This window comes from Colletes latitarsis, chromosome 2, assembly GCF_051014445.1.
Source record: "Colletes latitarsis isolate SP2378_abdomen chromosome 2, iyColLati1, whole genome shotgun sequence".
NCBI classification, from domain to species: domain Eukaryota; kingdom Metazoa; phylum Arthropoda; class Insecta; order Hymenoptera; family Colletidae; genus Colletes; species Colletes latitarsis.
The window spans coordinates 26,017,852-26,034,760 of record NC_135135.1 but is presented as its reverse complement, the minus strand read 5'-3'; the positions used below and the strand labels follow the sequence as shown (position 1 = coordinate 26,034,760).

Below are 16,909 nucleotides of genomic sequence, written 5' to 3'. Positions count from 1 at the left end.
TATATTCCCGTGTAGGTGCACACATCCGTCTTAACTTCGTTCGTTCGTGTGGGTACACACGCGCGCGCGCGGCTTTGAACGCGGGATAAACTCGTAGCGATGGGATCGATACCGATACTATCGACGGTACTACTTAGAGATTGTAACGTGTTAAAAATCATCGATTTTTGGCTTTGGTCGACCTCGCTTACCTAACAAACACCGATCTCGCAAACCTAACCTCACTTAAGGTGGCGTTCTGGTCTAGAATAGACGAAAATTAAGTAGACGGGTGGCATCCAATATTCTTAAACAAAATCATCGATTTTTGGCTTTGGTCGACCTCGCAAACCTAACCTCACTTAAGATGGCGCTTTGGTTTAGAATAGTCGAAAATTAAGCAGATGGGTGGCATCCTATATTCTTAAAACCGTAATAAATTTCATTGATGTCGAGGAACATTCGGGACGCCAATGAACGATGTTAAAAATTATCAATTTTTGGCTTTGATCGATCTTGCAAACCTAACCTCATTTAAGATGGCGTTCTGGTCTAGAATAGACGAAAATTAAGCAGACGGGTGGCATCCTATATTCTTAACACTAGATTTACAGAAGCCGTAAATTTGACGGATGTCAGATTCCATATTTAAAATTGCAGAACGCGTAAATATTATTTTTTAACAACTTACGTTGAATTTGTTTGATGCAATGGCATGAATACATATTCTAATTAAAAGAAAAATCCTATTTTAAGGTAATCGTCAACATGAAAGGTATTAATAAATATACGTGCGATTAATGCTCGTAAATCTAGTGTTAAAACTATAATAAATTTCATTGATGTCGAGGAACATTCGGGGCGCCAATGAACGATGTTAAAAATTATCAATTTTTGGCTTTGATCGACCTTGCAAACCTAACCTCACTTAAGGTTGTGCTCTGGTTTAGAATAGACGAAAATTAAGCAGATGGGTGGCATCCTATATTCTTAAAACCGTAATAAATTTCATTGATGTCGAGGAACATTCGGGGCGCCAACGAAACACGTGATTCAGTTTCAGCAGTTTTGGGGAGGGAGGTGGGCGGCAATGAACAAGTTAGCTGCCAATTACCAAGTTATCGTTCGTGATAACCGTTGCACGGAACTGACACGTCATGCGAGGAAACAATTGAAAGCTTCGTTGAATTAAATTTTTTACAGCAAAATGTAAAATGATACGAATGATCCAGTAGCTTTATTTGTTCACTTTTCTAATCGAGGAGCTTATCTTGAACATATCTTAACGCTATTTACATCAAATAGTGTCGATAAGGAGTTTATTAGTCATTTGAATTAATAGTATAAGCAATATTCAGACAATTTCAAATTTCTTTTAGTTTCTGTAAACGACAGTGTTACATAAAAACAGAATAAAGTATCGTATACGTCCGGCGAATGAATTTGTTCCTACCATATGGCGCGCGAGCTATGAAGCAACTAGTTTCCGGTCGCGGCAGTTGTGAAGTCCCCCATACCATACTGTATAGGAAATCAGGGGTCCTTGCATGGCTTCGTCAATATTGTTCGAAACTTGGGGTCTCTTTAAGTCGAATCTTAAACGCTATTCCTACCAAAAGACACCTTATAAAATTTTTTCTTGAAATCATTTTTGTTTAACAATTTGTAAAATTGTATCTTGTTAAATCGTATGGTTTGCTATGGTTTCTTTAAATACTCGATCATGGTAGGAATTAGAGATGGCGTGGATCTTTTCACTTTTCATGAATTATGTCCCTAGACTGTATATGTATTATATTGTAATATGGTCCAAAACATAATTTTCTTATTAGGAGAAAGAAAAGAAAAAATTAAAAGTGATAAATAGATATAAGTATAAGTTTTATTTCTCATTGTTTCAACATTCGTTTCATAAATATGAAATTTTTCAACAAAGTAATGCATAAGCAAAACTAACCTGTTTGTAATTTTAAATTCAAACTTGTTTCTTGATAATATAAATATATACAAAATGTTACAAATGTATATAAATTATGTATATGTACATAAGAATTTTCATTACAGATGATTTTATACTTTTTCTTATTTTTAAAGCGAGTGTTATACACCTAAGCAATACTTCATTTTCGTGGCAACAAACTTATCATTTATTTAAATGATCGACCGAAACAATTTGACATTTGAAATGTACAAAATATGCAACTAAGCAGCCTTTTCCATTGCTTAGACTACATTACTATACAATTTAAATTTGGCGCATTTTTAATTCTTTGAATTTCCACCGAGGGGAGTTGGCGGGACACTAACGATCACAGTTAACGTGAACCGCTACTAAAACGCCATCTTTCGGATCACGGTCGTGAATGGAGTTTAATCACGAGCGTGATCGTGATTTTGTGGTCACTGTGATAAATCGCTGTTAGTGATTTTGCACGCCATCTCTAATTCCTACCAAAAAGACACCTTTTAAAATTTATTCTTGAATTTATTTTCGTTTAACCATTAGTAAAATTGTAGCTTGTTAAATCATATGGTTTGCTATGGTTCCTTTAAATACTCGATCGTGGTAGTATACGCGCGAAGCATCGGTAGGTTTGAGGTTAAACGTTTCGGTCGGAACTGTTTTCGATGCACGCATTCAGTAAATCTCGATAATTGGCGACACGCTCTCCGCCCCGAAGTACAATGGCTAATGGGTGAATTTTCGTTGGAAGACTATTGAGAGGCCATCGCACTGTCTTCTGGCCTCATATTACACCGCCAGTTTCTAGTTGGCCACGCACACGCGAACTTCGACACAATTATGGCTCGTCGGTGTGTATCAGAATTGAGATAACGAAAAGCAAACCGAGCCAACGACGCAATAACCATTTGACGCTTCCCTTCAATTCGTGCAGGAAGGAAGTTGATAGAGAAACGTTGCACTGCATATCAATTTGCGTGCGAGTCGTACGCGAAAATTCGCCCTTTCTCTTCTGGTGTCATATTAATTACACAGTAAAAATCACGCGCAGCGTACAAGGATAAATGTTACCAGGTAAAAGAATTCAGAGATAACACGGAAGAGGAGTTTTCAAATAAAATATTTATTGTATGGAAAAAAAAGATTCCAAGGAAAGTTGTTTGGTGCCCAGAGGAGCATGCAATAATTACCGTTTTAATTTGTTTATCAAGACACGAGGGTCATTTGGTGTTTCTTGACTGTATAACGCGCAACATTTGATCGTGCCATTCGAAAGTTCTTCGAATCGAGAATAAAACTTTATTAATGTAAATGGGATAGAAAGTTAATAATTGCCGAGATATCCTTCGGTTGGGTTTCAGTTAAAAAGCTCGAGGTGTGATCTTCGTATCTTTATAGAACAGTGAAAGAAATATTATTGCATCGATAGCCACAACTTGCTGCAGTCTACGTTCCATTAAAATTGTTAATTTCATTGGGAAACGAAAGTGGCGTATTAACTCCTGGAACGAGTTGCGCGAACGCGACGATGACCGTGCGAAATAGTTTATTTAATGTAAGAGCGTAATTCCAGCATGCTTATAATTAAGGATCTGGAAATTTTATAACGACGCATAATAAGTTATTTAAGATAATTTGCATTAGAATGTAGATAACTGTGGAAATAATGGTTCAAAAAAATTAATAAACAGAATGATCCTTTACGTTTTCAATTACCAAACCTGAAAAAATAATTACTCGGCTTCGATGCAAATTAAATGACTGTTCTATCTATGCCGTAACAATGCCGCAATCGTTTCCCTTCGCATCGTTAGAACAGCAAGTTTACGGTACGATAAGTATTGTGCAATTAACATGTAGGGGAACAGATAAATAACGAAGAATACGAACTGCGTTCAATCTGAGAACATAATCGACGGAAAAAACGTGCAGATGAAATCGGGAATGCTATTTACAGTGCATTCAACTCTAGGAAAGACGATCGAGTGACAGAAAGAAGAGGCGAACGAGGACCATATAACACGCCCTCTATGTCAAAAGTACTATTATCGATAACATCGAAATATTACAGACAGTTCGATATATCGATAACGCCGTTAACGAAATATTGCACTCTAGAACGCAATTTTTGGAGGGAAACGGTAAAATATTTTTGTATCAAGTTTCAACACACAATTTTAGTTATTTAGCTGTGCATCAAACAGAATCGTATCTTGCAATAATACAGGGTGTTCGGCCACGCCAGGGAAAAATTTTAATGGGGAATTCTAGAGGCCAAAATAAGACGAAAATCAAGAATACCAATTTGTTGATGGAGGCTTCCTTAAAAAGTTATTAACAATTAAATTCAAAAATTTCAAATCGTTCTGGAAAAATTATTTTCGGCTGCGGGGGTCAATTACCATCATTTTTGGTGAATACACATACCCCCGATATCCTATCCAGTTTCGAGAAAAAAATTCGACAAGGTGGACAAATTTTCGACAAAATTAAAAAATTTCAAATCGTTCTGAAAAAATTATCTTTAGTTGCAAGGGTCAATTACAATCACTTTTGGTCATTACACATACCCCCGAAATCCTACCCACTTTCTAGAAAAAAATTCGAGAAGGTGTGAAATTTTTCGACGAAATTAAAATATTTCAAATTGTTCTGAAAAAAATATTGTCAGCTGTGGGGGTCAATTACAATCACTTTTGGTCATTACACATACCCTCGATATCCTATTCAGTTTCGAGAAAAAAATTCAGTAAGTGGACAAATTTTTCGACAAAATTAAAAAATTTCAAATCGTTCTGGAAAAATTATTTTCAGTTGCAGGGGTCAATTACAATCATTTTTGGTGAATAGGCATACCCCCGAAATCCTATCCACATTCTAGAAAAAAATTCGAGAAGGTGGACAAATTTTTCGACAAAATTAAAAAATTTCAAATCGTTCTGAAAAAATTATCTTCAGTTGCGGGGGTCAATTACAATCACTTTTGGTCATTACACATACCCCCGATATCCCATCCAGTTTCGAAAAAAAAATTCGAGAAGGTGTGAAATTTTTCGACAAAATTAAAAAATTTCAAATTGTTCTGAAAAAATTATCTTCAGTTGCAGGGGTCAATTACAATCATTTTTGGTGAATAGGCATACCCCCGAAATCCTATCCACTTTCTAGAAAAAAATTCGAGAAGGTGGACAAATTTTTCGACAAAATTAAAAAATTTCAAATCGTTCTGAAAAAATTATCTTCAGTTGCGGGGGTCAATAACAATCACTTTTGGTCATTACACATACCCTCGATATCCTATTCAGTTTCGAGAAAAAAATTCAGTAAGTGGACAAATTTTTCGACAAAATTAAAAAATTTCAAATCGTTCTGAAAAAATTATCTTCAGTTGCGGGGGTCAATTACAATCACTTTTGGTCATTACACATACCCCCGAAATCCTACCCACTTTCTAGAAAAAAATTCGAGAAGGTGTGAAATTTTTCGACGAAATTAAAATATTTCAAATCGTTCTGAAAAAAATATTGTCAGCTGTGGGGGTCAATTACAATCACTTTTGGTCATTACACATACCCTCGATATCCTATCCAGTTTCGAGAAAAAAATTCAGTACGGGTGGAACTTTAAATGTTAATAACTTTTTAACGAAGCCTCCTTCAACAAATTGGTATTCTTGATTTTCGTCTTATTTTGGCCTCTAGAATTCCCCATTAAAGTTTTTCCTAGGGGTGACGGAACACCCTGTATAGCTACTCGCATAAGAAAGATTATAAGGTTATGTTGATTGTATAAGGATTTAGATTTATTCTTATAATAGTTTGTTTTCAATGTTTTATCGAACGACGTTGACTGACTGGTTTTCAAGGTTTTTTTTATTGCTTCCCTCGCATTCCAAGTACGTAACACGAAGAGAAATTCTATACGTTTAGGCGAGTGTACGGTACAACTGTAGCAGTGGCATTGGGTGTTCCTGTGTATCTAAAATGACGGACAGAAGTATAGACACAGCATGCAATTCCGCATACAAACGTTTATAACTATCGAATTAATTGCTTACGTCAATTTTTGTTTCATGTAATATTGAAAGATACAGAATCCAGCTGTGACAGTCTTTGCATATAATTTTGGTGCACCCTGTACAATTTCCATTATTGTATAATGCGAAACGAAGCGCAAAGAAATATGGAGAATTGTATCGATACGCAAAAGTGAAAATATAATGTGCATAAAAATTTGAAAAAAATATACGATGCGTACAAAGGAAAAGAAAAAGAAAAAACAAATGAGTCGAGTCGAATTATGTTCGATTAAATGTAAATTAAAGAATTCGGAAGTCGTATGTTTTATTACAGCTATGATTGTATGCCAGGGTAATTAAAATAACGATATCGATATTTTATCCTCGATTCGAGAGGCACAGTGGGTCATAAAATTATTTGCTCGATATCTATTTCTATAAACATGTGTTGAAGTATTACTGAATTTAGATTATCGAACACTGTAAGTCATCGATAGATCTTGCGTTGATATCTCGATTTGAGAATTAATTTTATCAGATCCACAGTGACAAGTCCTGTCATCCATACGCAGGGCCGGCTTAATACCATTACAGAACCCTGGACAAAACTGTAGACCAGGGAGCGAATAATTCTTTGACCCTCCGTGGTTCGATCGAAGAAAAACCGAAGGTATTTACATCTAACGAATCGTACCTGGAAAGACGTCCTTGGTGTCGGGATTATAAGGATGAATCCATCCGTTTCTCTGCTGAATAATGCACTGGAACATGGTGCCGGGCTAAGCGTAGGTCTCGATTCGCGTCGATCGGTCGAACGTGCATACGAGAGAACAGCAACGGAAAAGGACGACGAAACAGGGTGAAAAAAGACACGAGTTCCGTTATAGTTGGCAAACTCCTTCAATGGGCCACCTTCTGTCCCTCTGTTCCTTTCAAAAATATCCCTAGACCACTGGAACGAAACCGTGATCGAGCTGCTAGCCAAGTTATCGATTAATCGATCGTATCGCGAACCGAAACGCGAGCCACGATTTCTTGGTTTAATTTTCGGGGTTTACTTCTAGAGCTCACTTCTAGTTCCTTTCAAACTGAGAATCGATCAGACGCACACGTACGATCGACATCGATTCCAACCGTCGTAACACCGAAGACAAAAGTCGAGCATCTTGCAACGATTCCAAACGACGACTTATCTGCTGTAGCATCGAAACACACCGAGCACTTCGTCGATTTCCATTACGTTTCTGTAATCCCACGGGTCCGGTTTCATTTTTCTCCCAGATTTTCGTCGCTGCTCGTACGGTCATTAATTACGTCTCGTCTCGAAATCATCCCTCCCGTCCCCGCTTCGCACATGTGCCCCTCGACCTCTCTGTCACCTGGGGCCGGGTCTCCCTCTTCCTGCTTCGCGTTTTCTTCCCTTCAGGCTCGGTTCCCCGCGCGAAACACTTCGAGGGCCTTAACTCTCGTTCTCGGCAGCGGAACGAAACTGTTCGAAAGCGATACTCGCTGTTCGGCGCACACACACGCCGCACGCAACGCGCTCCGAGCCCAGCTCCCACCGGCCTTGAAACGTGCAACGGGGACTCTAACCGAAACCCATCGCGCAGAAAACGTTAACGGCGCAGAGACGACACTTTCCCGTTGGTACGGAACACCAAGGGGTCCAAAAAGACCGGCCCGAACGAAGAAGTCGGGGAAACAAAGGCGCGGCAGTTTCGGAAATTTAAGAACGACAAGGAAAGGAAATCGAAGGCAGAGAGGCGGTCGCCTTCTCCCGTTGCTCCTACGGCCAGAGAGGGTGGCCGGTCGGCTGGCTGGGATCGAACTAGATGGCTCGTCGCCAGGCAACCGGATTTTCTCTCTCTTTCTATCTACGTTCTCGCTCGGATCTCCCTCCCTTTTCATTCGTTCTCGCTTCGTACGGTTCTCCCCCTTTCTCTCATTCGTCCGTCTCAGTTCCGTACCGATTCACGTCTCGGCGCGTTCGCTCTAACCGTCCTCTGCCCCACCTTTCTGCCTCTCTGTTGCACTCCCTCGTTCGCATCCAAGGCGCAGTTCACCGGTTCCTCTCACCACCCCCTGCATCCTACGGAACGCAGAGGATTCTCTCGTACCTTGGCCGACGACTTTAGGCCGACCACGCACCGATCTTTACCGAGCATCCGAAACCAGCGTCGGCGCAAATTTTCATTTAACAAGGATGGAACGCAAGACCCACGGAGTCGCCCGATTTTCACGAAAGGACGACGTTAGAAATCGTCGATTCTCAGCCTCGACCGGGACCGAAACGTTCGTAACATGTTTCCATACATATACCCTCAGGAGCAAACAGTGTAATATTCATTTTGTATTTGTTATGTACCCTCGAAGCTTTTCAGACGTAAGTTTATTATTTGACCTCGGTAATACGCGATTCGACGATTAAATTTTTAATCGTTCCGCATAATTCATTAATAATTAAGTCGATGCTCGATAAAAGTGCGTCGGATCTCCTTATCGAGCGATCGAGGAATTTCAAATACGGTCGAATTCCGTTGTAACGAGCTGAAATCTAGCCTACCCACCATTGTATGGTGGACTAATTCCTAATGAGTTTAATTCACGCGTATTCCCACACGATTGCTCGCTTTTATAACGAGCGTACTATAAGGATATCGAGTTTCGTTATAAGATTGAATATAAAACTCCTAAGTTTTTGCAACAAAAATAAAGATAAAATAAAGTATTCGTAAAGTTTAACGCTCCTATGACACAATCGCGTTCAATCATTCTTCTTTATATCTTACACTCATAAATGCTCAATGAGATTCGAGTCAAGACCGTATGCAGAATATGCTAATGTGATCAGGACACGTTATATAATATTCATTCTTCGACTCTTTTTGTAGTATGCCTCGGGTCATTGTCCTACTAGAAGCAATAATTAATCGATACACTGTCTTTTAAATTCTGTACTATTTTAAGATAAACTTCCCAGTAAATGACTCATTAATATTAATAAGAAAAAAAAACTATTGACTGTAGGATTATATTTGATTTAAAAAACGTAGACAGTGGATATGTGACCTCAGAGTCACGTCGAGTTACAGAGGATTAAATAAAATTAAATAATACACGTTTGAAAAATAACTTTCAATTAAATCGTACGTGAAAGGGTTAAACAAAACCTACGGTGTATGGCGCCTAGTCGATAGAACTGTAAACAATGTTTCTGACGAAGTGTGGAAACTAAAGATACAGAATCGACTTCCGTGGGCAACTAGGAAGAAACTTACCGAGAGCAATTCAACGAGCGAAAAAGACACGAGGGAAATGGGACTCTCGTACATATTTTTATACGCCGACGTGCTTTGCTTTTCCCATTGTGGGAACGTTCTGCTCAGTCGCTAAACGACCGATTCTCACAGTTTACGCGCCGATTTCCGTGATACTTATAAACTGGTCGCGGTTGGCGTAGAAAATGGAAAACGCTCGGAGTCGCAATGGCGAATCGTTGCGGGCGCGGACTTTCTATGTCGAAAACGTTTCACTCGCGAAAGGAAAAAAAAAGAAGGGGGAACGGGTTCGTAGGAAACTCTGATTACAACCGGAGAAATTGCATGCTGCCGATGCGCCGTTTCGAAATCGACTGAATCGCGTAATACCGTTGCGGGAGCGTCGAGCGGAAAGTATATCGTGCGAGAGAGAAAGACGAGAGATACGATGATTAGTGGAGAGGGAGAGAGGGTTAACGAGACGACCCAACCGAGGGAAAAATGCTAAGCTGCGTCTATACTAGGGCACCACATATTATTGCAAAATCTCTTTTTCTACTAACGGGTTATCTCCACTTGTGGTCGTCGATTTTAGGCGATTTTTAAAATCATTATTATAATTCCCATCGTTTTTTATCGATAAAATAAAATTTTATATTTGCAATTCATACCCCCTCTCTTCCAATCCCTGTTTTCAAGTCGATCGAAGAGGTGTGGGCCACTCCTGGGAAAAATTTTAATGAGAGATTCTAGTGGCCAAACTAAGACGAATTTGTTGATTGAGGCTTCGTTAAAAAGTTATTAAAAAATTAAATTACAAAAAATCATTCTGGAAAAATTATTTTCAGTTGCAGGGGTCAATTATAATCATTTTTGGTCATTACGCATACCCCCGAAATCCTACGCATTTTCAAGAAAAAAATTCGAGAAGGTGGACAAATTTTTCGACAAAATTAAAAAATTATTTTCAGGTGCGGGGGTCCATTACAATTATTTTTGGTGAATAGACATACCCCCGAAATCCTACCCATTTTCTAGAAAAAAATTCGTGTAGGTGGACAAATTTTATTAATAACTTTTTAACGAAGCCTCAATTAATAAATTGATATTCTTGATTTTCGTCTTATTTTGGTCCCTACAATCTCCCATTAAAATTTTTCCCAGGGGTGGCCGAACACCCTGTATATCCGTTAGTTCCAAACGACCCAATAACATCATACGACAAAATCAAAAGCAAATTAGTTAGGTGATAATATTTTGTTGCATAGCGTAGATGCAGTTTAACGGACAGAGATGAAATAATAGCAATAAAGAAAGAGGAAACGATGGAAGAGAGACCGGGCTGGTCGCTGGTAGGGGAATCAATGAGCGTCACTAGCGCTACAGCTTTTGACTCCCCTCCTCGTCACTACCGTTGAGATGTACTCTGGTACAACAGACCGTGCTCCCAACGCGTGTTCTATATAGACTCGTTCAACCCTCGAAGCGTGACCGTGACTGTGACTCTGATCAAACGAAGTGCGCGTGTCCACCATCGTGTGTACGCCGGGCTCTGCGCGCCTCTATTTCGCTGCGTCCCGCCTATGACTCGTCTTTCCACGTGGAAACACACGGCTCTCCCGTTCCACGGCCGTTGTTTAACGCGACACACGTGCACTATGCACGCATGGCGGCCTCGACTAATCACAGTTTTCATTTGCCCAACAATTGTTGACCCTCGCCTCGACGGACGCTTCAACGACACCGCGTGTGATCTTCGTTTCTTAAATGGAGACGCGCCGCTACACGAAATTTCGGACACCCAAAAAAGTCTTTCAAACTCTGGTATATACCCGAATACTGCACGTCCTAAAATCGAAATCGAGTCGGGGTCGGGGAACCCAATTATTTTACTCGTAGCATTCGTAGACTCCGAGAGAATCTTACGTCGCGGGTCAGGTGATTTTTCAACCGAATTTTACACAATTTCTTTCAAGATTTCCTATTCTATGTAATTGCAGGATGGAACTCGGAGGACAGAAAAAGAAAAGGAGGGGGTGGCGTTTCGTCCGGGCCTACTCTAGTGGACTCATCTCGGTAAAGGCTTCCTAGCAGGCCCTGCCTCAGTAGACTGGGATATTGGAAAGTCGGTCGAGGATTGCACATATAGCAACCGAGGGGTCGGTCGAGCACTTGTGAGAGCGCGACCCCTCTGGTGGCGAGAGCATGGGAGGCGACGCCACACAATTGTATACCGATCTATTAGTTGCTAAACTTACCATAGAGGGCCAGAAACTCGAAGGGAATTGAGGTTATAAATAAACACTAACACATTCTAATTCAACGTGACCATGGTATCGACTGTATTTATCCTTTTAATGGATGTATGACTACCATGAGGCGTTGTATACATTGTTATTTCTGTTGTAAACGAATCCCATAAAAAGAATACTCGGTGAACGAGATTTGAATCCGCGACCTCGAGCATATTAATTCTATCGCTTGCGCCACGTGCCACTTCGATGAAAGTGACAAAGATTGATATTCATAGCAGTGCTGTATGCAGGGCATAACTCTGTCAGGGGTTCGCCATAATGGAATTTTTGAAGAAACGTACAAGCCACATGGCTATACTCGTATACTTTATTTATTTTCATTTCTTACAATTTAATTTTAATTCTTGTTATTTTGGCAGGTTCGTTCGATACTTTCCGTACAGAAATTGAAATATTTCTATGAATATCACTTTCACTGTCACGTCACTCATATACGGGTGACAGGATTTACCATTATAATACTAGAAAAATTAATTCTCAAGTTAAGACGATGAGAAAAATAAACTTGGATAGAATTCATGAATTTTAACAAGGTTACAAAAATAAGCATTGAAAAAATTTGTAGGTTATGTACCTTACAATGGTCTAAAGTCAAAATTTTACTTTTGCAGAATATTATACGGTTTTGATCTGACAGTGAACGTGATATTTAATAGTGCTAAGACGTTTAATCTCTTTTCGATAAATTTTTATCTCGGGTCCATAGTTTTATTCCGTTCCTTTAAAGAGTAACCTATCCCGTTCCCGTCGGTCCAATCACGTATTAAATCTGATACGTCATAAAAGCACTTACGAAAAATGCACTCTGAACCTCGCGTATTAGCAAGTGGATGGGTCAGCCAAGTGGTTCAATTGAATACCGCGCCATTTCATTGATGCTGCTAACCTTATGCTGAAAAACTGCCGGCCATTGTCGTTCCTACGCTCTGTTCATTTCAAACCCAACATTATTCCTTTGAAACCTTTGAATTCCTTTAATGCAAAACACTACCTGAACGTCGTTATTCGAATATCACTATTCAAATATCGCTATACGAATATTACGCACTAACCAAATATCACTATTTCGATATTACTTAAATATTAAGATATACAGCTTTAACGATCAAAATTAAGCATCTTATTATAGGCTCTGTTCATGATCACGTTTAGGTCACTGTCGTGGAAATTGGAACGCGTCCAGAAATCAGTTTTAACACTAAATTTACGAAACCCGTCAGTTTTATGGGCTTCAGATTCCATACTTAAAGTTACAGAACTCATAAATATTATTTATTAGCAATTTAGATTGAGTTTGATCGATATACAGTAAGTATTAATATTTGTATAGCGACAGTTAAATAGTAATATGCAAACAGAGGTATTAGAATTTTATTTGTAACGTTTGAATATTTGTCAAATATTACCACAACGAACGTGGCAAACGTGGAAGTCTTACATCCGTCGGTAGCTATAGTAGGCGAAGTTCATTCAGCGTGCAACTATTCTAAAACTGAATCTCTATTCGTGATCATTGTGTAGTACCGCTATTTTAAAGCCAAAGATCGTTCGGGATTCCGACCTTCGTCCAGATAAGCGTGCAAATTCAATAATACCACTTGGCCTTCTCACCATGCGTATATTCCAAAGTCTTTGTCGCCATGTTAGATTTCCGTCAGACCGAAACAATCGAGGAGTCTGCAGGAAAAAAGATGAACGTCAAATTTTAACATTTTAAATAAATTCTTCGTTTCTTTTTCAATCCAGTAATAATGTTGATGTTTCTGAGCAACTTGTGACTTTTATCCACAACGATACACGCTTCTTCGCAATTATTATTTAGAATTCGAATTACCCCCATAAAGTAACCTAAAAATGTATCGTCATTACGAAAGACTTCTCTTTTAATTTCTCTTGTGATAATTTATCTCGATTATTGGCTTGCATTGATGGGAAAAATTTTAACGGGGGATTCTAGAGGCCAAAATAAGACGAAAATCAAGAATACCAATTTGTTGATGAAGGCTTCGTTAAAAAGTTATTAACAATTAAATTCAAATATTTCAAATCGTTCTGGAAAAATTATTTTCGGCTGCGGGGGTCAATTACAATCATTTTTGGTCATTACACATACCCCCGAAATCCTATCCACTTTCGAGAAAAAAATTCGAGAATGTGTGAAATTTTTCGACGGGAAAAAAGAATTTCAAATCGTTCTGGAAAAATTATTTTTGGCTGCAAGGGTCAATTACAATCATTTTTGGTCATTACACATACCCTCGAAATCCCACGTACTTTCTAGAAAAAAATTCGAGAAGATGCGAAACTTTTCGACGAAAAAAAAAGTTTCAAATCGTTTTGGAAAAATTATTTTCGGTTGCGGGGGTCAATTACCATCATTTTTGGTCATTACACATACCCCCGAAATCCCACGCACTTTCGAGAAAAAAATTCCTTACCGAAAATCTAATTTGGCGCCTAAATTTTTCGACGAAAAAGAAAAATTTCAAATCGTTCTGGAAAAATTATTTTCGGTTGCGGGGGTCAATTACAATCATTTTTGATCATTACACATACCCCCGAAATCCCACGCACTTTCGAGAAAAAAATTCCTTACCGAAAATCTAATTTGGCGCCTAAATTTTTCGACGAAAAAGAAAAATTTCAAATCGTTCTGGAAAAATTATTTTCGATTGCGGGGGTCAATTACCATCATTTTTGGTCATTACACATATCCCCGAAATCCCACGCCCTTTCGAGAAAAAAATTCCTTACCGAAAATCTAATTTGGCGCCTAAATTTTTCAACGAAAAAGAAAAATTTCAAATCGTTCTGGAAAAATTATTTTCGGTTGCGGGGGTCAATTGCAATCATTTTTGGTGAATAGCCATACCCCCGAAATCTTGCGCATTTTCGAGAAAAAAATTCAGTACGGACGGAACTTTAAACGTTAATAACTTTTTAACGAAGCCTCCATCAACAAATTGGTATTCTCGATTTTCGTCTTATTTTGGCCTCTAGAATCTCCCATTAAAATTTTTCCCAGGGATGGCCTGTAATATCGTATATCTAGATTAAAATTACGATCCAATAAAACTCACTCTTCGAGTCAATTAATTTGACAATGATACACACGAAAGGGGGACGCGTTATTTCTTTGTAATTACTTTCTCGTAACCCGCTGGAATCGTGCTAATTAAGCTTAACTGAAACGAATGGTTCTATTCGAGTGTGAGACTAAATATACGGGGTGTTCGTAGTAACGGTTGCCACGACTTTTTAGGCGTTTATACAGAACTAGAAAAAAGACGATGCTGTACAATTTTCAGTGTGAACCATTGTACGTTTATGAAATAAATGAACTGTTGGTAGATACGCAACCGTGTCTATTATTCGACGGAGCTGCGAGTATACATAATTCCGTATGCTGCCAGGTTACTGGGATCGATATTAAAACAGACAATGTTGCAGTCGTACGGACGTAAATACAAAAGCCAGAATGCATAGAGGAAACAGTCAACCCAGTCACGCACGACTGCGAGGAAGCAGTCGCGGTGAACAGGCCAACTGTGCGCATGCGCCCGTGGGGCATGAAAAAATATATAGATACACATCTACGCGGGCGCCTGAAAATGCTAACGCGCGTGTATGCGTGGTGCGTACCCAAGGGAGAAAAAAAAGAAAGAGGGAGCAGCAGCAGCAGCACCACCGCCAGGGGCGGACGATGTTGAAACAAAACAAAAACGAAGTTGAAAGTTTGTAAACGGAAATAGGGATAGGCATCCGATGCACACTGTTCCGAGAACTTCCAATCAAATCGAATTATACGAATGCTGGACACGTTTTACAGCGAACCAACGAAGGAAATACTGTTTCGAATATTATGAAAAAAATTTCAAAATTTTCTCAATTCTCGAACTGTTCGATCCTGAACTTTTTAAGCACCCTGTATGCGCTCCGGCGATAATGGCCAGGGAAATTGAGCGTTTATACACGCCAATGATGCAAATGGGTTAATCCCCGATCCAAGAACAAATCGTATTATCGAACTACCGTATCGTGCGAATTCGGTGTTCGAAATAATAGAAGAATGATATTTAACAGTGTGGCGAGTATGTAAGAAGAGTTTTCGCCAGAATACAGAATGCCGTGAAACCGATCCCTGTTGCTTCCCACGACTTTAATATGCAGACGAGGCAGTTTCAAGTGCGCCGCGCCAACATTTCAAGCGGGAGACGTGCAAGCACCTCATTTGTCCCCATCGAGTGCCATAGGTGCTACACGATCGTGCATGCATCGATCAAGCGGAACGAAACAAACCTTCCTTTATTTCTCCATTTTTTGTGGAAAATTCACGATCAATTTATCGAGAAAACTAGCCTCAAAGAATGTAATAATTTTCAAAGGTGTCAACAAATCCCTTAAAATAATTCTCTATATTTTTAAACAATTATTTCCACAGTTATCTGCGTCAAAAACTTAACCCCTTAACGTTCGTGCCCGAGTCTGCTTTGAAAAACGATATTTGTTTAATCTAGTGATTTAAGGGATGATAATATTTGTTTTCTTTCAAATTATACGTTGGATATAATATTGTAAGTAACAGAAAACGCATTTTTAGAAACGAATCCAATAAAGAAAACTGATCATTCTAGGTTAATTCGAAAAATATGAGCGTTAAGAGGTTAACACTAGGTTTACGGAATAAGATTCTAAACCTAACGTTACAGAACTTATAAATATTATTTGTTAGCAATTTATGTTGGATTTAAGTAACAAAAACCGCATTTTTAGAAACGAATTCAATAAAGAAAACTGATCATTCTTGGTTAACTCGAAAAATATGAGCGTTAAGAGGTTAACACTAGGTTTACGGAATAAGATTCTAAACCTAACGTCACAGGACTTATAAATATTATTTGTTAGCAATTTATGTTGGATTTAATTGATGTAATGATATGAATATACACTCTAATTAAAAGAAAAATTGCATTTTAATGTAACTGTCAACACAGCGAATTACAATAAAAATGTGCGCAACGAGTGTCCGTAAACCTATTGTTAAAGAGAAAAATAACAAAGTGCATGTTGTACGTGAATTCATATTAATTCGAACTTCTGCTTCGTCCGTATTGTAAACGCACGATCTACGGTACAGTACAAGCAACACCTTTCTCTACATAAAAGCATTGACGTTCACATCATTCTTCGAAATCTCGTACTCTAAGCTCTCGTGCAGCGCGTTGTATACGAGATTTTCTAACATCTGCTGTCCATACTCTCCTCAGATTCATCTCATACTTGTATAAATCAAACGCGTTACGCGTACGAAAACACGTGCAACGCGTTAACGATTCTTAAAACTTGCTGCTTTATTCGTCGCATCAAATAATTTGCA

At 38.8% G+C, this 16,909-nt stretch overlaps 1 protein-coding gene across 6 annotated transcripts in view; it reads right to left on the bottom strand.

Annotated features, from left to right (window-relative positions):
• LOC143351603 (SLIT-ROBO Rho GTPase-activating protein 1) overlaps window positions 1–16,909 on the bottom strand; it is a 41,547-nt gene that overhangs the window by 23,762 nt on the left and 876 nt on the right. For 2 of the 6 annotated variants that reach the window (XM_076783296.1, XM_076783293.1), the window contains exon 1: window positions 6,655–8,056. The exons of 2 other annotated variants lie outside the window; for them this stretch is intronic. Coding sequence is in view for 3 of the 4 variants with exons in the window: in XM_076783293.1 (XP_076639408.1) it covers window positions 6,655–6,730 (76 nt within the window). In the remaining variant the exon portion in view is untranslated. Of the gene's footprint in view, window positions 1–6,654; window positions 8,057–9,238; window positions 9,643–16,909 lie in introns of those variants that run through there. 2 more of the 6 variants (XM_076783295.1, XM_076783294.1) reach the window with 2 other exon arrangements.